Source organism: Periplaneta americana, chromosome 9, assembly GCF_040183065.1.
Source record: "Periplaneta americana isolate PAMFEO1 chromosome 9, P.americana_PAMFEO1_priV1, whole genome shotgun sequence".
NCBI classification, from domain to species: Eukaryota; Metazoa; Arthropoda; class Insecta; order Blattodea; family Blattidae; genus Periplaneta; species Periplaneta americana.
Genome location: NC_091125.1, coordinates 72,087,956 through 72,110,610, shown reverse-complemented (window position 1 = coordinate 72,110,610; position 22,655 = coordinate 72,087,956). Strand labels below are relative to the sequence as shown.

General features: G+C 35.0%; 1 protein-coding gene across 7 annotated transcripts in view; it reads left to right on the top strand.

Moving 5' to 3' along the window:
* Positions 1 to 21,010, top strand: part of LOC138706076 (probable peptidoglycan muropeptide transporter SLC46) — a 45,268-nt gene extending 24,258 nt beyond the window's left edge. For 5 of the 7 annotated variants that reach the window (XM_069835006.1, XM_069835000.1, XM_069835001.1 and 2 more), the window contains 6 exons: positions 2,948 to 3,049; positions 4,793 to 4,930; positions 7,196 to 7,279; positions 7,758 to 7,914; positions 11,743 to 11,926; positions 15,223 to 16,535. In XM_069835006.1, coding sequence (XP_069691107.1) covers positions 2,948 to 3,049; positions 4,793 to 4,930; positions 7,196 to 7,279; positions 7,758 to 7,914; positions 11,743 to 11,815 — 554 coding nt within the window. In that variant the 3' untranslated portion in view covers positions 11,816 to 11,926; positions 15,223 to 16,535. Of the gene's footprint in view, positions 1 to 2,947; positions 3,050 to 4,792; positions 4,931 to 7,195; positions 7,280 to 7,757; positions 7,915 to 11,742; positions 11,927 to 15,222; positions 16,536 to 19,534 lie in introns of those variants that run through there. The other 2 variants (XM_069835004.1, XM_069835005.1) reach the window with 2 other exon arrangements.
* Positions 21,011 to 22,655: the final 1,645 nt, after the last annotated feature.

Sequence of the window (22,655 nt, the reverse complement as noted above, 5' to 3'; positions counted from 1 at the left end):
AAAAAAAAACACTAATTTTCGATTCAAATATTCACTGAACGATCTTTGATTTATTTGAAGCTCTTAGGCGAGGTACCATTGCACACGCTAGTGTTGTTGTAGGAAGACACCTCCATAATAAACCAGTCTCGTCAGCATTATGTATTTGTTCCGCACTAACATTACTCTCTGACACAATTTTCTGGCATTGATTAATAAACTGATCTGCAGGCCCTTCGTCGACACTCCTTTGTTCACTGGACACAATCTAGTTTTCGAATTTCATGTCTCTTTGAATCTGTTAAGCCACCCAACAGAAAATCCACACTCACCTTGCAGTTTCATTTTATGGTGCAATTCCCTGGCTTTTTTTTTTTTTTTTTTTTTTTTTTTTTTTTTTTTTTTTTTTTTTGGAGCATCAGCCCAAAAATGCTCATTCCCTCAGATCTTTTAATTGCGAACCATTCATATAGAACACGATCTTATTCTTCACAGTAGAACTGATGTACAGTTTTTCAGTTTTCCGCAACTTTCGTAGATTCAGTGTTACTTATGAATCGCTGGAGCTGACTGCTTTGTTGTTTCTTTATATCATATAAAGTTGAACTTCCAACTTTATATTCATCCATTAATTTGGATCTACTAACCCCTCTCTCCATTTTCTCGAGTAATTCAAGCATTTGTTTTAGTGTGAGGATGTTCCTCTTGAGCTTAGCAGTAGTAGCCATGATGCTACCTATCACACGAATGAAACTTTTACACGCAATAGAAACAGAGAATTTCACACTTTCCTATTTATACTCACTCAACACCCCCTCGAAATGAGCAAGTTCAAGTGGTAAATTTAAAGATATCGTCTCTGCGCATTGTTTGCAAGGCCAAAACTGCAACTTAGCAATGCTGCCCGATCTACCCCAGGAACATAACAGGGTTTTCTGTCTATGTTTTCACGTGTGAACAGTGTAAAGAGTGAACACAATATGCGGCATGTGCAATCCGCGAAAACCACTCACATCTTTGTCCGACTCTTTCCTTTCGCATGAATACCTTTTTTTCTTTTTGGCCTAGCTAAAAGTCCGTTGTTTTAGTATTTCCGAATACGAGGGATTTTACTGTATTATTTTTCTATATGGAACTATGTGGCCAGGAAATTTAAGTTTAAATTCTTCCCTTGTTCTGCCACAAGATTTATTTTTCCTTATGCATGTTTTCAAAATGTGTACACGTTCAGTCACTGATTTTTGTAACCATTGCAAAAAACAACACAACATAAGCGAATAAACTGCACTTATTCTTAGCAAACTCACTGCACAGCTAACATGTAGAGCAATCAACCTGAAACCTGCAGCAAGCTCCTGCAAACGGAACCATCAGTGGTAGTAGTGGGGGGGGGGGAGGCTGCTGCTGATCAGCCAACAGAAACACCGGCATCGTTCGCTGCAACTCACTGTATATTCTTAAATCTTTGGTTATGACGAACTGAAAAACACTAATGTAAAAATATTGGCTGCACCAGCATCGACAGTTGAATATTGAAAGGCTCTTGAATGCTATGAACAGAATAAAGGCTTCGTTGAGAAACTGGCAAAGAGGTAGTTCACTGGATCACTGCATGAGTATTTCTATTGAAGGATAAAAGATTCCAAATTCTTATGCAAAATTCTGAAGCATTATGCCACCAAGAAACAGGAATGTGCTGTTTTGAATGAGAACCAAAAGAATCAAGAGATGTTACACTACAGATACCATATGTATTTGCGTTTACATACACGTGTTGTCCCATTTAAAACGCCCTAGTTTCAGTTTGTAATAAGATATTAATGTTATGGTATTTTTATGTTGTACTGATGGCAGATGGTAAGGAAACTATCCAAGTTGGGAGGAATTTGTTACTTCGTGAGAAAATGGCAGGTATTGATGTTGGTAGCGGAAAGTGTGAAAATGGTGTTAAGTGGGACATCGTGTATTCAAAGGCTTATAATTATATTTACTTTGAATGTAGCTGACTTACTGACTTTTACGTCTCCTTCCCCCAGATTTGAAATGGAAATTTTAATGGCATGAGATTTGGCCTGAGTCTGAGAGTATGTGGAATTTATGGAACACAAGGACTGTATTTGAGCAGGTTTTCTGGGGATTATTCAAGTTTTACCTGCCACTGGTTTACCAGACCCCTTTACCATGTCCCCAGGAGTAAGTTCCCAGTCTTGCCAACATACGTAACACATCCTCCAGCACATAGTAAGGGCTTCATATCTACCCAGATATTTCAAATGCAAATAAACAAGAGAAGAAGAAATAAGTATACAAAATGATGCACCTTTTATGAACCTCTCCGTCATCGCACATGCTATGTAGAACAGTGGTATTTAATCTATGGTACGCAGGGATACGAGGATTTGTCTCAAGAGGTAAGCATCCCACTGACTACTACGTAAAAATGCGTACATATTTTATTATATTTGTTGATAATTATTGCAGTTTACATATTTTCATTGTTCTTTGTTATTTTTCATATAATTGCAATGCAGTTTAGGTGTGTGAAGGTAAAAAAAAAATATTTATTTTTTTTGGGGGTATGCTTGCAAAAAAGATTGAATACCATTGATGTAGAAGAACTTATTAATCATCACCTACTTCAAGGATTACTCCCTTTGACGTGTTTCGTCTCCAATCATTCGAATATTGCGAAACAACATTATACATTCACAAATAGCAGCATTCCCTGATCATGTTGTCAGTATGTCGCAAGACTGTCTCGACAACATAGGAGACATATAAAATCACTATAAGATGGGTATAAATATCAACTTCCTGTTGAGATTCGAATTCGGGTTTGTTGAATTTGTAGATGAAAACATTGTCTCTTAAGCTGTAGAAGAGGGCAAAATAATTTCAATAATATGTAGGGCTATATTTTGAGATTTTCTTTCTGAGAACTATTGCCATACCTCGTTTTGTGTTACAGGTGAGAGTAATATCTCGTTTCTGTACACAAGGGAGAAGTTTGAATGGAATCTTTCTAAATACACTCGTTACAGCAGCATCTCTATGGTAACTGTAGTATTGGGTAAGTTGTGACAATAACCTTAGATTAGAGTATAGATATAGAATACCGTATGTTTTTACTGTCGTTAAGTATATTACAGTTCCTGTAGTTCCATTGTTTGTTAGGGTCCGTTCAGACGAGGCCACTTTAGTGGCACTGCAAATTTGCGTCAGTGGTGCTGCTTAATATACTAAATTTTTGTAGAGAATTGTTCAGTCTTCCAGTGAAAGGGACGTAGAAGGAGATATTATACTTTTGGTAACTTTGCTCAGACAGAGAAAGAATAGACGTAAAAATAGAGGAAGAGCCTGGGTTCATCCATTAGTTTTGGGAAGACTTAAATCGAGGACTATTCCATACCTTGTTTGATGATTTACATCAGGACGATAAAAAAATATTAATTTAAAATTATGCAAATGAGGGACAATATGACATAAAACATATTTTGTTTAATATTTAAGAATTCAAAATTAAATATAATAGGCAGCAAACATGAAACCATTCATAGTACGTAATTCAACTAATAGGCTATACTACAATGGGTGTCTGTAGTGTAATGATGAAGTCAAAAGCCGTGATGTAATTGAACCCATGTTCGAAGCTGAGATCAACTAATTTTTTTTATCTCATTGTCAATATATTTACATTATTTTAGATGCGTTATTTTATTTCAGCATGAAATAAAGGAGATTTTACTACATTAATAATATATCCGTAATTCGCACTAGTCCAGCTATTTAGTTGTTTAGTCTATGGTTATATTATTATTATTATTATTATTATTATCATCATCATCATCATCATCATCATCATCATCGTCATTCTATATTATTCTGTCGTAACATAACCTGTATACTGTCGTAACAGTATAGGTGTAGGGAATTGGGGGCCCAACAGTTGTCCGTTAGCACCACCATGAATGCACTACTCACGTGCCACAAAAATAATGGCCTGGCTGTAGCCCCATCTGAAACCTACCATTTATTTCTATGTGTCATGACGAGAAGTGCCACTTTTAGTGGCTGCCACCAGCAGCAAAACCAATCACTCAGAGCATCTGCAGCGCGACTGATTCTGTGGTCGTGGCTGTGTCTGAAGGCCTCCATTTAAATGCATTATTCACAAACAGCAGCATGTTAGCAGCGCTTCTTAAAATGGCTTCGTCTGAAGGGACTCTTAAATTTGGGTCAGTTTGAAATGTCAATAAATCAGCAATGACAGTATGTGCTTCTGTACTTGTGTGAAAGATTACTTTCAGGAATTGAGTTTTTAAATTAAAGTTTAATTATTGTTGCTAATTCTAATAGTGTTAAATTAGTTTATCTTCTGGCCTTTTGTTTGATCTCCAGGCACCAACAACTATTCCATATCACTGAAAACTGTAATGATAGGTACCAATTCTCTTAGCCAGATGGAATGAATTTGAGATCATGACTATTCATTCATACATAGTGTTCTGCCCAAAGACAGGTCTTTCACTGCAGATCCATTCTTCAATCTTTCCTGTTATGTCTGCAGTTTTTCTTGAGAAAGATAAATGCGGTAGCTTCTCACATATCGTGACTATTATTTTCTCTAAATGCTCATTTTCTCTGTATTTAGACTCATGTGATTGTATTAGAAAAGAAGATGAAAATTGTGTTAAATTTAATTATGAAAGTACCCTATAATATGCATCTTACAAATCTATTTTGTCATGCCATTATTGGTAATCTGGCAGCAATAATACTAGCATATTGAGTGATTTATCTCATTTACTTTCAGGCGGCTTAGTTGGGATGTACATCTTCAGCGTATGGCTGAAAATCTCAGACAGTTTGTTTGCTGCATGTATCTTTATCACGAAGTGCTTGCAGACATTGATTTATGGTTTGGCTCCAAAAGACTGGTACATGTATCTAGGTAAGTAAATCTGTAGGTTCATGTCCCCTTACATTCCCCTCCACACATACTCTTGTGAATTTAATACTCTGGCGTTGTGGTAATCATCAATTAGAACTTGCAGTTACCAATGTTCTTAAAGATATTTCAAGAATCAAACGTCATTATAAATTGTCTACTGACTTAACCATATACAAAATGTACGAGTTACACAAGTAGACAGCACTAGATCATATTTCTTTCAAATATTCTAAATTTTTTCACAATCTCGATTTCTCATTGAAAAGAAAGAATGGAATAAAACTTGAACATGTGGTGTTCTTATGATGAACATGCGGTATGTGCAGCTGCAATGGAAGAGAAAGAGGCTCCATTCTGAAAATTAGAGCATTACAAGACTAACAAATCGAAATGCTTCTCAGTACCAAATCTAACGAAGTCTGTTTTATTTTACAAGATAAAGTTATGGACTTAACCTCGTTGTCATTCATTTATGGATTGAGTCTGTTTTCAATCCTGATGTAAAGAAAATGACATGTGAGTCTGTTTTCAATCCTGAGATGAAGAAAATGGCATCATGTTTCCACAGCTATTTTTGTAAAGAAATTACATTTTGTTCTGATTCCTATGGTAGTCTAAATAATTGTTTACGACAGCAGGAAAACAGAACATTTAAAAAATAAACCAAAGCATACATAATAGAAATGCAGTAGTATTGCAGTCTTATGAAAAATCAAAACCAATTTATATGAAAATTACTCATCCCAATGATTGAACTCAATTGATTAGAAGTTGCAAGAAATGAAACGTTTAATGTCGTCCTGATGAAAGACGATGGTTTTTATAATTCCTCTAGCCTGCAAAAGAAAATATATCATTCACAATGCGAAAAATGAATGAGAAAAGAAGAGATTTTTTGGTAACGAGATGCAGTTGTTGCAGAATATGTAGAATATTGTATGTGTGCGAAAAAAATGTATTCTTGATGAAAAAAAGTGAGGTCAATACTACAAACCTAAATCGTTAGGAAAGGACAAACAGATGTTGATGTTGATATATATCAAGTGCTTACAGAAATTTATATTGATATAGGTACTGCAAAATGGAGTGATTTTGATTATTTTAAAAACAGACGACTGTAAAAATTTCTTCATTAAAATTACCTTTAAAATTGCATGGTTTATATAATATCAGTTGTATACATAACATTTTTACTCAAATAGGCCTACATATTTTTCCGGGAAAAAAAATTAAATACTTTATTAGTGATCTAAATCATATCGTTGTATTAGCTACTTCAGTGCACTATCGCTTTATTAGCAGTAACTTAATTATTCTTGAAACAAATAATTCATCTCAAAATTTTTCTTTTCTTCCATCTCATTCCCTTTATATTTAAGCATGGAATATGTTTTTCATCAGCAGAGTATTCCTTGAAAATTATTTGGATACATCTAACCATGTACATCTTGTCTTTAAGTATCGTGTGAGATGGAAGAAATTGTGATAAATCATCATTTATTTATTGTGTCACTGATATCTTGTTTATAGTTGTTTCTTGAGAACTTGTTCTTTATTTAGTTGGAACATTTTTGCAACCTGGAAACCACTTACCAAATTTCCTTGACCCTTGCTTTCAGTGTTGTCATTCAAATCTACTAGCGTCTTTGTCCTGAAAATTGATCTTTTGGCAGGACTGCAGTTTTTAATATTATAGTTTTCTAGCGGTCTTTCACGTTTCGTCATTAAGTTAGTGTAAAAAAGCACACATCCAGGGACTGACACAAATGTATTGCATTTGAAAGTAAGCAGACAAAAGATATATTGTTTTCTACATATACGTTGATAACACTGATAGTAATGTAAGAAGATCTGTTGTTGCTGTTAAATACTTTCCGACCAAGATGATGTTGAGTGTAAGGTAAGAATGTATTTTGGAATCAATCATAAAATGTCTGACCGTAACATCAGCATAATTCTTGCATAGTGTGACACTAATGAGCAACGAGTGACTTCATTGGATTCTCCTGTTTATCTAATCTAGTAAAATATTTGATGAAAACGGATTCTTGTTATTCAAACTATGTGCACAAAGTTTTTGATATGTATATGATGTATTACAAACTTTCTCATAGGCCATGTGAATTACAATTTGTTAGGAAGAAGATGAAGGAAACTGAGATGTTCAGTCATCCTTGTTGTTGATGCTGCTGCTAACACTTAATGACATCACAATTGGTGTTACTGTTCTTGGAAGAAGTCTTATTTTAATCGAATTTCTTGCAGGCAGCACGGTTGGTATCTTTGGAGGAGTGGTTGGACCACTGTGTCGCACCATCATCTCCAAGACAGTGCCTGGAGAAGACACTGGTGAGCAACAACACGTCTTGTAAGAGTGTGTGTAATTTGTGTAAGTGTATACTGGGAAAAAATCTCTCTACACCTAAACGTCATGTGAATGTATGTAGGCCTATGCAGGATAAATCAGAATAATAATTTCACACTTGTACGTACGCATGTGGATGGGTGTGTGTGTGTGTTTGTGTGCGAGCGCACAATGTAAGTTTCGTTACACCCTTGTACAATTGAAAGAACTACAGGGAGGAAGTTGGTCTTTTTTTCTTTAGTCACTCATGTCACCTCTAGAGTTGATGACAGATACTAAGATACACATTTAAAACACTTGTAATGCATATTAAATATAAATAACGCTAATAACTGGTAAAAAATATAATTAGACATTACGTGAAGGTGATGTGATCAGCAGCAATCTTTAACTACCTTTCCCCTCCTTGGGGGAAAGTGAGACTCGGTTTTAATAAAAATACTTATTGGACTTTTTCTCTAGGATCTGCATTTGCATTGACCTCATTGGTAGAGGCCCTGACGCCACTAGCTGCTTCACCCCTCTACACGTTTGTCTACAAGGGAACGTTTCTGATATTTCCTGGGACTGCCTACATGCTCTCAGCTGCCATTTTCGTTTTGGACGTCATTCTTATGAGGTTTGTGCAGTCAAAATACTGCTACTACAGCTGTTACAGCCAAATAAGTGACTTCTGACGTCTCTCATGAAAAAAAGTGAAATGTACAGGGCCAGAGCATGATGTTACATTTAGCAGCATTTACCACCCTTCTCCCCGAGGTAGACAGTAGACAAGCATTACTGTTAAGCATGGAAGGAAGTGTTTACATTACACTGACAATTGAACTTTGAACCTATGTGACAATGCCATCTTAACTTGCCTTGTGATGCCAGAAAAGCAAGTGACGAAGTTATTTCCTATTGGCTCGTCCAAGCGGGCAGTGGATAGAAGGGAGTTCAGAAATAAACATTACAGAATTGTCAGAAGTTGGTTCTTTACTTGTGACAGTTTTACCTTTATTTTATATTTAATCGCCAATATACAGAATATCATAAAGAGATATTTTTCATAAAATATTTGTAATTCGACGAATATTAAATTAAGTATTTTAAAGTACTACGCCTGATTATAAAAAATATATTTTTTTTATTGTTTCTTGTTTTTGATACGTAGTAGATAACTCATCGTTTAAGTATGAGCTAGTTATTGTTACATAATGAATTTAAAACTAGAAGATGTCCTTTAAATATGTTTTCATTTGGAGAAAAGTATACATGATTCAAATTTTAATTCCTGATTATTCTAGAAGGTCAGCTGTTGCAAAATTTAGAATTAGCATTGAACATGATTGCCTCCTAAAACATTCGTACAACTGGTAATATCAGTGTCTCCAAATTTAGTATTATATGATAACTATAGCAAATGGATGGAAAGAAATATTAATAGGCCTACTTACAGAGCTTTCGCAGTCATTGAAGTTATCTTATAGAAATACTGAGAACCTGAGAGAGGAAAATTACTTGTTACAAACTAGAACATTGGGAGTTAACTGAAGATTGCCATATTCAAAATCGAAGATTGAAACAGCAGTTAACTCTGTAATTGTCCTTCAGTGTCAAATTATTACAATGTTTCTCATTAACATCTGAGATTTATATGTTCAGATCTAATCAATTTGAAGGGCAATTAAATAATTTTGCTAGCTTCCTTTGTAGAGAAACTAAGGTAGCCCTGCTCAACTCCCTTGTTGCATTCCCATACATACAGTGCAACAAAGCATTTAGCTATATCAGCGAAATACTGAACTAAATGTCTCACATCATTTTTAACAATCATAACAGCAATAATAATATAACAAAAACAAGAGCAATTGGACGAAAATATAACATTAAAAACGAAAGTTGTGTGATCACCTTTAAATCCCACAGATTATGCTGTTAATACAGGAGTGGAAATCATGAGCTAATTCCTGGTGACTCACGAACTATGCGTGAAAGTTGGTAGGCCTGTAATTTTACTACTAGAAATAATTGGTAATCAGTGACGATGTAAATACTGGGTAGCTGAAAAAATTTTCCTTACCTTGTATCTTTCTTTATACAGCAGGTCCAGGCGCGCGTTTCTTCTTGGTTGCATAAGTATCAATGACTTTCCTTGAAACTGATCAATTGCAAGTTGTTTAACCAGTTTCGTTTCAATGGTGATTGTACTGAGAGAACTTAATCTTTCATTCTTCGTTGAATTACGAAGATAATTTTTTCCCTATTCATTGTGCTCATACTTCTTTCTGAGGAATGTCAAGACCAACTAGATAAGTCGTGTTACCTCTTTATAGATAGTTTGAAGACCATTGCTAATTATGAATTCCAGGTCTGCAAGGAGTAACTGCTTTTACATAAATATTTACTTCACTTTCTAATCGTTTTTTTTTAATGGATATGTGGACAGAAGGTTATTTAATTTCATAACAGGAAAATTTAGTTTATATCCCACAAATCTATTTTGATCTAGCAATCGAACACATTCTATCTTTTCAACATCTCCAAAACGCGTTTTCATTCGTACAGTCATTTGCACTTGACGTAACTTTAAAGCCGGAAGAGCACTGCAAATGATCACGTATAAACTGTTCTTGTCTGGAGAGATGGTCCAATAATAATTCAAGATAATCCTCTTTGTTGTCGAAACTTTCATCTTCAAGCTCTTGCTTATCTAAGAAGCAAATAACTTCAGTAAGTCTCTCAATTGCAAATCTGTTTTGTTTCACAATTTCATTATGTTTGTTGGCTTGAAGCTTGGCTCCTTCAGAAATTGCATGTTCAATTCTTCCACGTCCTAAGAAGAAAAAACTCTCTTCAATCTGAAGATGTCTTCTTTAACTCAGATTTTCCTCGGCTTTTCTATCAATTTTTTTTTTGTGACACAGACCAGTGGTGATATTTGGCTGGTTCGCACCGGTTCGGCGAACTTTTTGGTTTGTAATATTTACAATTACCATGGACATATACCGAATATTTTTAATATAGGTACACAAGAGAGAACTGGTTGTTAAACTTTTTGAATATCACCACTGACACAGACCCCCAAACAGAATACAGCTATAATAATATAATTTATTTGTCTCAGAGCATGCTATTATCGAAGGATATTTCTCTACCATGAGAATTGAAATTTTTTATTTTGTTTCCTCCATATGGTATTTTAATATGCAAATGTGTTGTCGATCTCCTATCTTTGTAAGCACATTTTGTTTCATACGTCCAACTTGAACATGGTTTCTCTTTTAATTCAACAAATAATGACTTCAATGTTCTCTCAGTATGAGCAATTTTACACAAAATTAATATGTAACACACACACATACATACACATACACATGCACTTTTGATTAAACTAACGCTCAACAAGCAGCACATTCACAGAAGGCCAATATAGCGTGATATATTATATACATATTGAGACTAGCCATCTTTCCTACAGAGCTGTAGTAGTGAATTGATACCTATACCCTCCCCGGCCTTTCCACAGGCTTGCGAGTGCTGCTGACTATGAAGAGGCTTGTGCCAGGAGCCTCTCGCACAGAACTCAACATGCTCGAATGACTGTTGACAGTGAATTTAATATATGGAAGGATTGGAGTGAAACCAAGTGTTAGGATACATCATTATCACGAACTAACTTACTAGATATAATAACTAAAATTTTTTGGGTAGGCTAAACCTCAAACTGTTACTACTGGGTGTTCATTTCAAAGTGTGTCATGACGTCACTGTTGTTGGGTCACCGATTTGAAGCGAGTTTCAGCTTATATGTTAGAGAAGTTGCCTATTATTTAAGGCGTTCTTCAATCTGAACTTGAGAACGTGTACGGTATAACTTGAACGTCATAGCAACAGATGGCGTTCTGTACGGTCTGTGTGCTACCATAACCTCTTTCGAACTGTGTTTTGCGCCGGCAAGTCGTACACAGGGTATTTGTTATCATCGGTTGCGTACGATAACATTCCACAACACAAATCAAATGCTTCGTGTCCATGTTGACCGTCGAAGTTAATGTCAACAAATACGGTACGTAAGTAATCGTCTTAACCCTCTCCCCATATCCCGACAGTACGTATTTCCAAACAGTTCACATTCCTGCCACTACTGGCGTTACTGTACGTATCGGTACGTACTCTTCAGAATGAATGCCGTACTTGCTAGGCAACTTCTCTGCCTCATAGGTTATACACCTCTGCGGAAGTGTGGGAAGATTGAATTCTCTAGGCTCATCGGCTAGCCACATGACGGCATACAGCGAGCCATGACACACTTTGAACTGAACACCCAGTAGTTATTTTGAAACTCCAGAAATAATACGAGCTATTTCCATTGTTGTTTTTTTTTTTACAATAATTAACTATTAGTTGTTAAATTTGACTAAAGTTGTAGCATCCGTTTGATGAAACTAATTTTGAAATGTTACAGTGTCGTGATTGTGCTGCAGGGTCCTTACACTCGACAAGAAAGAGATTCTGAAGCAAGGCAGAACACTAGCTAGTGAAAACTTTCTTTGCTCTAGCATGCAGAGTCAAGTTTCTGTTGTAACACATGGCTTCCAGAAACAACTACAAGAAGATTAATTTGCAGGAATATTGTCAATTAAGCAGTAGTGAGTACCAAATGACTGAAATTTTATTTTTTCTAAATGAAGTTGTACATGTTGGGGAATGGGGCACATTATTTTTAATGGATAAGTGTCTCTGAAGAAGTACCGGTACACGTAAGTCTTAACAACATATGCACTATCTTCAGTACTATTGTTATAAGAATTTAAACTACCATTTTGACAACATCGTATCATAGTGATCTGTATCATTTAATTACATTTCTACTGTAGTAACTGAATTTCGTTTCCCCCTGAGGAGATGATAGTGCTTTCTTCAATGTTTAAAGGTAAAAGTGTCCCTAATAGGGGAATAAAGACCAAACGAAACAGGGTAGTAGGGTGCCCACATTTATAACCTAGATAGTGGGAAATACATTGTCGGAATTCCAGTACAGTCAAGTACCCATACTTGGGACAGTAGCCTTACTTGGGACATTTTGGAACTTCTCATTCTACAAAGTTTCCTATCTTGACAATTGTTTATAGTGAGCTGGAAGCATGTTTAATTACAAGGACGATGTTTTAGTTGAGTTATGAAATGAAATCAAGTTCATTTTAACTGATTTTGTGTTGGAGTTTAGAGTTTTGAAGTTCTTACCAAAAAAAGGTGAATTATTTCGTAAGATTAACTTTAATTACCACTACTCTCTGAGCAGCTTCTAGAATTTGCTGACCCCTGATATGTAATGTCTGTAATGTTTCCTTCAATTCCTAACCACTGTTTTTTAAATGTCTTATTTCATTTCCTTCTTTTTAATATGTTTTTAAAAACGTGTATAGGTGTTCCTTACATGGGACAGTGTCCCAAGTTATGTCAGCATTTGTAGTAATGTCATTTTTAGGTTAGGCCTACACTTCAAATGATCTTTTTTCAGACTGAGGTCGATTTTAATAAAAAATGAGTCAGACCAAGAGGAGTTATAATAACTTTGATGATGAAAATCTAAATCGTGCAGCTGAGGCTGTTCGCCAGAGCCAGAATATCAAGAGAGCTAGGGCAGCTGTGTCTCCAGAAATTATAGATTCATATTTTGAAGAACTATCAGAGACTCTGAAAGATGTTCCGCCAGAAGCTATCATTAATTACGATGAGACAAGCATGCAGGATAATCCAGGAAAGAGTAAGGTTAACGTCCACAGAAGTTGCAAATACCCAGAACGAATAATCGACTTCTCAAAATCAAACTTCTCAGTGATGTTTGCCAGTACAACAAGTGGTGTTGCCTTGTCATCATATGTAGTTTACAAGGCTGATCACTTATATAGCACATGGACAGAAGGCGGACCAGCTGGAACGAGATATAACCGATCAAAATCTGGTTGGTTTGAGGGAAACATTTTTGAGGAATGGTTCGAAACGATAGCTTTGCCATATATGAAAAAACTTTGTGATTGCCCCAAAGCTATTATTGGTGACAACCTTGCCAGCCACATTTCTGTTAGAGTTTTACAACAGTGTATTGACAAGAATATTCAATTCATATTATTTCCACCTAACAGCACACATTTGTGCCAACCCTTGGACTTAGTCTTCTTCAGTCCATTTAAAGTAGTATGGCGGAGACAGCTGACGGACTGGAAGATGAAGTACAAGGGGGCTATAAGAAAAGATCAATTTCCTAGGCTGTTGAAGAAGATCCTGGATGAACTTGGGACTGTGCAGCTGAAAATTTGAAAGCAGGTTTTCAAAAGGGTGGAATCTATCTGCTCAATAAATATAGTGTTGCAGCGCCTACCTCAAGTTTCTCAAGCTGAAGATGACTCTACTTCAGCAGCAAGGTGGACTTCATCATTTGAAGAATTCTTGAAAAACACCCGTGAAAAAGAAACTAAAGTGAACCCAAGGAGGAAGAAGATAACAGTCACACCTGGCAAAAGTCTGACGGAGCGAAATGTGATTGAAGAACTAAGAAAGAATGAAACTGAAACTGCCCAAAAACGAAGAGAAAAAGAAAATCACAAGAAGGTGACACATCAAGCTAGAAGGAATAAGAGGAAGGCTTCTGACAATGGAAATTGCAGTGGTGACCCTGCTGACGATCCAGAACCAGTGCCTGAAAAACGAAGAGGAAAGAAAAACAATGAAGATGAGAGTACAGACGAAAGCGACGTGATATCACTCCATCATTATCAGATGAGGAGGAACATTTTGCAGTATTGTCTGATAATGGCGAACAAGAAATAAATATTGCAACAATTACTAACCAGCAGCAAGTGCATGCAGACATTGACAACATGGAATAATAGCAGTGACCAACCACCAACTCATGTTGAAATAAATGACTTTGTTATCGTTGAATTTCTTTATGATCAAACCAAGGAAAAGCAATTCAAAAAAACCTTTACTGGAAGAGTAACAAGTAAGAGCAATGACAGTTCCTTCTACAAAATTAGTTTCATGCGAAACTACATGGGGTCGCGAGATGTTTTCATTTTTCCTAACGTACAGGATGTTGATGATTGTATTCCATTAGAAAGAATTAAAAGGGTTCTGAAACCAGTGTCTGAATTCAGGGGTAGATACATTTTCGTTTTGTAAATTAAATAATTAAGGTGACTCTTAATGGGTTTAGCTCTTTAAAATTTGTTTGTAAGCTTAAACTGTTATAAAGTATCCTAAACAAACAATTTTTGTACATGAATAAAGGTTATTTTGTTGTGTAATATTGCTCATGTTCACAACATTGTATTGTCTAATGTCCCATGTTAGGTAATACCCATCCAAACATGGTACAGAAGCTAAAACAAATAGTGTCCCAAGTAAGGGAACATGTACCCTAACTTGGGACAAGGAAGATTTTTTTAAATAAAAAAAATATATTGAGAGAGAGAGAATTTTTATTTCATGTCACAAATAGTGCTGATAGAGTTCAGTATTTCTACATATTTATTATTATCCAATTCTAATTTTTCAAAACTGGTATTTAGCTATGAATTTGTAAACTGTCCCAAGTATGGGTACTTGACTGTACTTGAAATGAGGTTGAATGGATTATAGAGAGAACTCATCTCAAAGTTGTAGCAAAGAGAAATCGCTCGTTTCCAATTGATATAGATGTTGGTATATTACAATCAGTCGCTGTACTAATTGTACTGTCTCAGCTCTTCTTTTATTGAGATATTTCCTTATTTAGTACTGGTACATGTAACTACGGTATTTTAAATTCTAGAACCTAGTCAACTTCAGTGTGATGCTACATTGACAATGAAACAAAGATAGAATATGAATCACAAAGAAAACGACGAGTGTTCAGGAAAAACCTGCTTCATAATTATTTCTTTTTCTATTCATTTTACAGAATCTGCGGAATTAAAAGCTCAGTTTTAAGGTGGTATCTCATCACTTGTCTGCATTACATGTGGGGTTTTTTCCGAACTTCAGTGATAACTGTGCATTTAGTGGACTTTGTAACAAAGACAAAATTAATGCTAAAAACTTCAATTAAAAAAAGACAATAGAATAATACTTTCTTATTTAATTCTGTCTACGATGTTTTGTACATAATCTTTCAGGATTTGAAACACTGGCAAACATTTCTGTTTTAATTATCCATTAATTGGTGATGAAACAGGTCTTCAGAATTTTGGTTGCTTCCAGTAAAAGGACTCAGTTAATATTACGAGAGAGCTGCTGTGAAAGATGTTTTGTTAAAATCATTTGAGCATGGATTTTAACGAGCTCATCCATCAACGACAATTTAAAAAAATGTGATCATAATAATCGACAAATAGTGTTTCGGTATTCTGTAGTTTGTAAGTTCATGTAGTGACAATGATGGTTCGTTAGATTAATTATGGATATTTGCGATGTGCGTAGGTTGTAAGTATGCGAGTACTTTTCAAACACTACTTTTAAAATAATGTCGGTAAATCAGTAGGCCTAATCAGTGATTTACAAAATCTAAAGATTTTAAAATGTATAAACCACAAATATTAAGTCTGTAGTGTTGTAAGCCACAGACATCACAAAATTGTAACAAAGAATGAACGAGCACGTAGGTCTACTTACTGTATTTTCCTTTCAATCTATATCTGCAGAAAATAATATTGTTGATATGTATGATGATGGCTGCTGCCATATATTTTAAGAAGTGTATGCAGCAGTTTTTCTCTTATTATTAAGTTTCTTTTGACATCTGACTATTAGTTTCCGAATTTCAAGAGTTACATAATATTGTTAAAACCTGTGTTATATCATATTGGGTACAGGTATATTATTTATATTGAATGTTAGTAGTGATACCAAGTAGGACAGAATGTAGTCTTTAGTTGTAGCTTTAACACACACACAGACATTTGTCTTTGAGTGGGAGGATATACATTTTTATAGGATTTATTTCTTCTTTAATAAGTGGCCTTTTTCTGTGATAATGTATATATGTGTGTGATATTTTAATTTGTAAGTAAGAAAGCAAATGAACTCTACTTCTCGATGGCTGTGAGTGGTCACTTTAAGTGTTGGAGAAAGACGAATGTGAGAACTTGTCTAGAAGTGGGTGGATGGAATTATCTTCTAATTTCTATATTGTCTATAGTTTATTCAGGTAATTCCGGTATTGTTTGTAGTTCTACTTTCTTAGCTTGAAACATCCCTCCAGTCCACACCTGTGGAGTAATGGCTAGCACATCTGGCCGTGAAACCAGGTGGCCCAGGTTCGATTCTCAGTCAGGGAAAGTTACCTGAGTGAGGTTTTTTTTTCGGGGTTTTCCCTTACCCCAATATGAACAAATGCTGAGTAACTGTCGGTGCTGGACCCTGGACTCATTTCACTGGCATTATAACATTCATCTCATTCAGACGCTAAATAACCTAAGATGTTGATAAAGCATCGTAAAATAACCTACTTAAAAAAAACATCCCTCCAGCGTTCCATTGTAATACTCTTATTAATACTCTTACTACTATATTGTTCTGATTTCCCAATGTTGTTCCTCGCCAGAGATCTGAATCAGAGACTATTTTACCTTCGGAATTAAATTTAACCTTGGGAGCCATAATTCATATGAGCATAAATGTTGACTATTTTACATCACCCAGAGAGTACATGTGGTTTAAGGGTACTACAGTCGCAATCAATGTTACTCTCTATTGTGACAGTCACTCCTGACGTGGAGAACAGGTACTGTTTGCAGCCATTCATCTGAAATCAGATGCTGCTGAAGATAGATCTTCCACCTTCTTCGCCATTGAACCTTATAGTCTTCTTCCGCTGTTGAAGCTGTTAAATCTCTTCAACTGTATCCTAGATAAGGGCCCTTACGAGGTGCTGTCAGCCAGGCCAGCTGAACCAAGGTTTTTAACGAGGTGTTACTCCTCCCCTTCCTCCTTTCTGAACGGGGCTTTACATGTTTAAATGATTTCAACTTTTGCTCACTCAGAGATTAATTACTTCTTTATTTCGTAGCACCATTTCCAGCTTAAAAGACACACAGAGGCTTACCACAGGGAGCAGTGTCCAACACCACAATATTTAACATTATTATCAAACATTTGTGGATACCACAAACAAAAATTATCCCAATACCTACAAGGAATGCTAGATGCACTTTCTGAGTTGTATACCAAAACACGATGGAAATAAATTCGAACAAAATATCTTACGAAATTTTCTCATTAAGAGACAAACTATCAGAAGTTAACATTCACTTAAAGGACCAGACTATTGCTCACAACCAGGAAACAAAATACTGGAGCAAAGATTAACCTGGAAAACACACTTATAAACATCAGCAGAAAAAAATTCAGGAAATGCTCTAACTTCTGAAGAGGTTATCTAGCATTAGGTTATGTAGATTCACAATGAACACTACATACAAAACTATCACTAGAATACGGAAGCCATAAATCCCACCTCGACAAACTAGAAAAATCACAAAATTCAGCCCTAAAATTAATATCAGGAGAAGTGAGTAGCACACCAATAACAGCTATGTGAATATTGACATACAAATATAGAGTTGAAGAAAAAGGCCTCCTCCTCTGTGAGAAATTAAGAAGACTCCCATTTAGAAACTTCTGGAACACTTACCACATTATTATCAGGAATACAACTCAGGTGAAGCTAGTGAAGCAGCACTTCACCTCTTGAATTTACCAAATCACATTTTTAGTATATATTTTTACATAAGATTTTATAACTTTCAATAAAAATGTTAAATTTGGACGTCTTATTTCTAACCAGATCCCTAGATTTTTTCTGACTCCGTACACTAGTACTGACCACCATCAATGGAGAGGTCTTTAGCCAGAGGCTATAAGGTTTAGCCCAACCTGACTGAGGTATGTTTTATTCTGAGTGAAGTCCTGTGAGAAGGAGGTGCATTGTTACATTTGATTTCCATGACGACAATGTTTTTCTTATGTTTGTGAAATACCTTTTTCGTGGCTAGAAGTGCATCTCTAAGGCAGATTTATTTTTAGTGCCGTCAAATTATCTCTAGCCTCTACAATGATGGATTGTAAACTCAAAAGTATTGAAAGAAAAAGTATAGGTTAAACCATAGTTAAGCAGTTGATTATTACTTTATTTAGATAGTTCACTTATGATAGTAGGTACCTTAATAAGTTTTAGGTACCTACTCATTATTATTGGCAAAAGATGAAAGATAGCAAAGGAATCAGCATCTCAGACATTTTTTATGATCTCATTCTCTTTCCCTCTCCCTCACCCTCTCTCTCTCTCTCTCTCTCTCTCTCTCTCTCTCTCTCTCTCTTCCCTCGCCCCCCTCTCTCCATCTCCCCTCTCTCTCTGCCTCGCTCCTCCTCCCCTGCTCCTGCCCCTCACCCTCAGTCTCTCTCTGATACCTTTATCTCTGTATTTTTTAATTGGGCATAGGATTTTTTTTCCTGCTGAAAATTTCCTTTCTCCATGAAGGAAGCTGTTCCAATCGTCTTATTGTGTCTTAAAAATTCATTGTCATTGGTCGACTTTTGTATTCATTAATTTTGAATCTATTGAAAACATAATAACTAACTACTAAACCACTGAATATGATATTACTTCAAATTAATAAATTAATTGTCAATGGTTTACACATTAAATATGTTATCTATTGATAGCTCCAGTGTTTACACCGTGACATGAAGGAAATTGCCTCTAGAGTTCTAGAATTTCTTTTATACTTGGTATTGAGGTATTATGAGAAGTGTAAAATGGGTCACAATAATCTCTGCTAAAGACGTAAACAAAAAGACGTAAATGTGCAATAGCAAATTTGAAATGTGCCATGTTTATCCAACTAAACTTCATGTCCATTGTTAAGCAGACTAATTGGAAGAAAAATTTTAACATGAATTACAGTATACATTATCTTTCTTGGATAACCCCTGTGACATTAAGAAGTGCCTTGTGTTTTTCATGAGATGACATCATCATCATCATCATCATCATCATCATCATCATCGAATTCAATTCACTACCTAATATTATAATATTGCTGCTACAGAATACTGAAGAATTCATCTTTCACAACGAAAATGTTCATCATCTATTTGTATGATCTGTAGAGAACAACAAAATAGTTTTGCACGTCTGTACCTGAAAATAAAACATATTCAATACAAACAACCTTTTTTAGGAGATCCAGTATTCGGTTTTGATGTCATTATAGGTCTGAAGTGGTACCATGCTTGCGCCTAGACCCAAGTATCGTGGGTTCATATTTCACCAAAAGTGATGGATTATTTGAACTAAAATCTTAGAAGAAAAGTGAAGTTGGCAGGTTCTTACGTTACAGGTATGGGTACCTAAGTTTATAGTATGAAAAAAATTAGTATCTTACGCAAAATTTTCAAGCGGTATCTCTATCATTCACCTACAGATTCTACTTTTTAGTGCAGATGGTTTAATTAGCTACCAGTACGTCTCACTGATGACTCCTGGTTCCAAAAAGTAAGATCCATGTGTAAATTCCTCTGCTAATCATCTCCACCTATCATTCTATCATTGGAATAAAGAATTTCGTTCTGTACATGCCTCCTTCCCTAAAATCCAACCAATGTTGTTATGAGTATATAGTTAAATCTTCCGTTTCTAAAATGATGGATTAACATAAATACAAATTTCGTATTTATCACTCAAGATCATCGTTTCAAATTTCAAACACCATTTATTTTTACAGTTTTGTTCAATGTTATTTAAATATGAATGTATTTAATTTATACAGTGTAAGTGCATAAATTATTCATATATTTACATGTAAATGTAACAGATTCGTAATTAGAAGAAAATGATAGTTAATATACCCAGACCTTCCTGAATTCGGCTACTTTTGGATACCGGTATTTGAAGAATTCTGTTTTTGAGCTGGAGACACCTTTAAGGAGAAATTCATTACTTGCGATTATAGATGAGAATGATAACTAGCAGATTTTGAATTTTGACAAATGCGAGAAATGGCTGAAACTTTGTACATAAGTTCGCTCATGCATTTAGGTCTGTAGCATTTTCTACCTACTGTAAATCAATAACACAGACTTCATGACTCTATTTTCCTTTCCATTCCAAAGATTATTGCCCATAAAGAGCCATCATCTGCAGCCACAGACATCGGATTTAGTGCAAGAATTGTAACCAGTAGTTCACAAAAGATGGCTTAATTGCATAAGGAACTTCGTTCATTATTTTGAAATTATATTTTTCAGTCTTCTCGTGTTAAATTATAGTTACTGGTATTGTTATAATTTATTTTATTTCTCTAGCATTATAAAGTATGTTAAAATAGTACCCTACTTCAATTTGGAAAATAATCTGAAACCGAAAAATATGCTTCTCAGGTTACTTTGTGGGTATACCTTCTATCTGCAACATTGAAAATGAAATATGTTGTTGTTTTCTAATGCCAGGCGTTTGATAATAAAGTTATTTGACCTCTTACACTCCAATATTTTTCAAAGATATTATCATGGTCATATGATGAAGTATTTCCTTTATATAGCCTAAGCTGGTGACTAAAAATATGCCATAATAGGGTATGCTGGCACATATTATAAATTGTATATTATTTATATTTAAACAACGTAATATTGTATTCATATGTAAAATTATAAGTGATTTATTTGAATATGTAATAAAATGTTTCAATTAATTCTGTTCCATTGTTTCCACAGGTAAAGAGCACCTCTTCCTTCTCTTTTCCATAATATTTCAACATCACTTCATGTTTCCGTATAAGCCGTGATTACTATTTGATTGGCATCATATTGTTTAATTTGGTTACTGTTCATAAGATGTCTTGTATCTGCTTTAATGCATCTATCAAATCCCGTCCATTTTTTGTTTTATAACACTTTATTACATCTTAAAAGTGGGTATGAAACATCAGCCGTTAAAACATCAATAAATATGTATAGATTTATGTAAGATTGTTTACTTAATGCTTTCAGTGTCATTGTAACATTATGATGAATAGTTCTTGAGCCATGGAGGTTTTATTTCATGTAATTGTATTTTTATTTTCCAGTTCGTAAAGATTTACCTCATACAGTTTTTCCTTCAAGTAATCTCTCTTCTTGTTCCTTAGTGTACGATTTGCTTCCCATCTTTCATTGAAATAATTACTGTACCTCTGTTTCGCCTGGACTGAATCCTGTAAGAATTTCAATTTTGCCTGTTTTTCTGAACAGATGGGAAAACTATTTTGGGCAACTACTAAATGTACATAGGCCAAATAGGAATGTTCAGGACGAAATTCAAATACAAATTGCTAAGCCATTTATACCCGAACACACACTTTCTGAAATCGAAATTGTGATAGAAAAGCTGAAAAGGTAAAAGTCTCCAGTTATCGATCAAATTTCAGCAGAATTAATACAAGAGGATGGAAACGCATATCTGTGAAATTTATAAGCTTGTACTTGGTATTTGGGGAAAGGAAATTGTACCAGAACAATGGAAGGATTCCATAATTGTACTCATCTTTAAGAAGGGGGGAAAAGACTAATTGTAGTAACTTTCGAGAAATATCACTTTTATTGACATCATACAAAATTTTGTCCAATATTCTTTTGAGAAGATTAACTCCATATGTGGATGAAATTATTGAGTATCATCAGTGTGGTTTTAGACGTAATAGATCGACTATTGATAAGATTTTTTGTATTCGACAGATATTGGAGAAAAATGGGAATATAAGAGCACAGTAGGCTACATCAGTTATTCATAGATGTCAAAAAGGCATATGACTTGGTTAAGAGAGAAGTTTTATATAATATTCTTATTGAATTTGGTATTCCTAAGAAACTAGTTCGATCAATTAAAATGTGTCTCAGTGAAACTTACAGCAGAATCCGTATAGGCCAACTTCTGTCTGATGCTTTTCCAAGGAGATGCACTATCACCTTTACTTTTTAACTTCGCTCTAGAACAGCGTTGGACATCCCACTAATTTTGTGGAAGAGCACTCATTTCCTTCACTATGGAACCTGAGTGCAGGCAACCAAACTGGATTTGTTCATGCATGGTGCGGTAGGTAGTATAATTCTATCAGTGGTGTAATTGCAGTGTTACAGAGTGAAGTCAGTGTGCATTATTTAAAATTATGACGGAAAGAAGTAGATCTGTGAATAAAGGAGCAGTTTCCCCATCAGTATATTTTAACCGAGAATGGGAAAATATGTATTTATTTGGGAAAAGTAAAGGAAAATATTATATAAAATAAAAGATGTCAGAAGTCCAAAAAAACAAAGGTTAAATTAGCTATATGCAACTAAAATTTCTGCAGAAGTAAATTT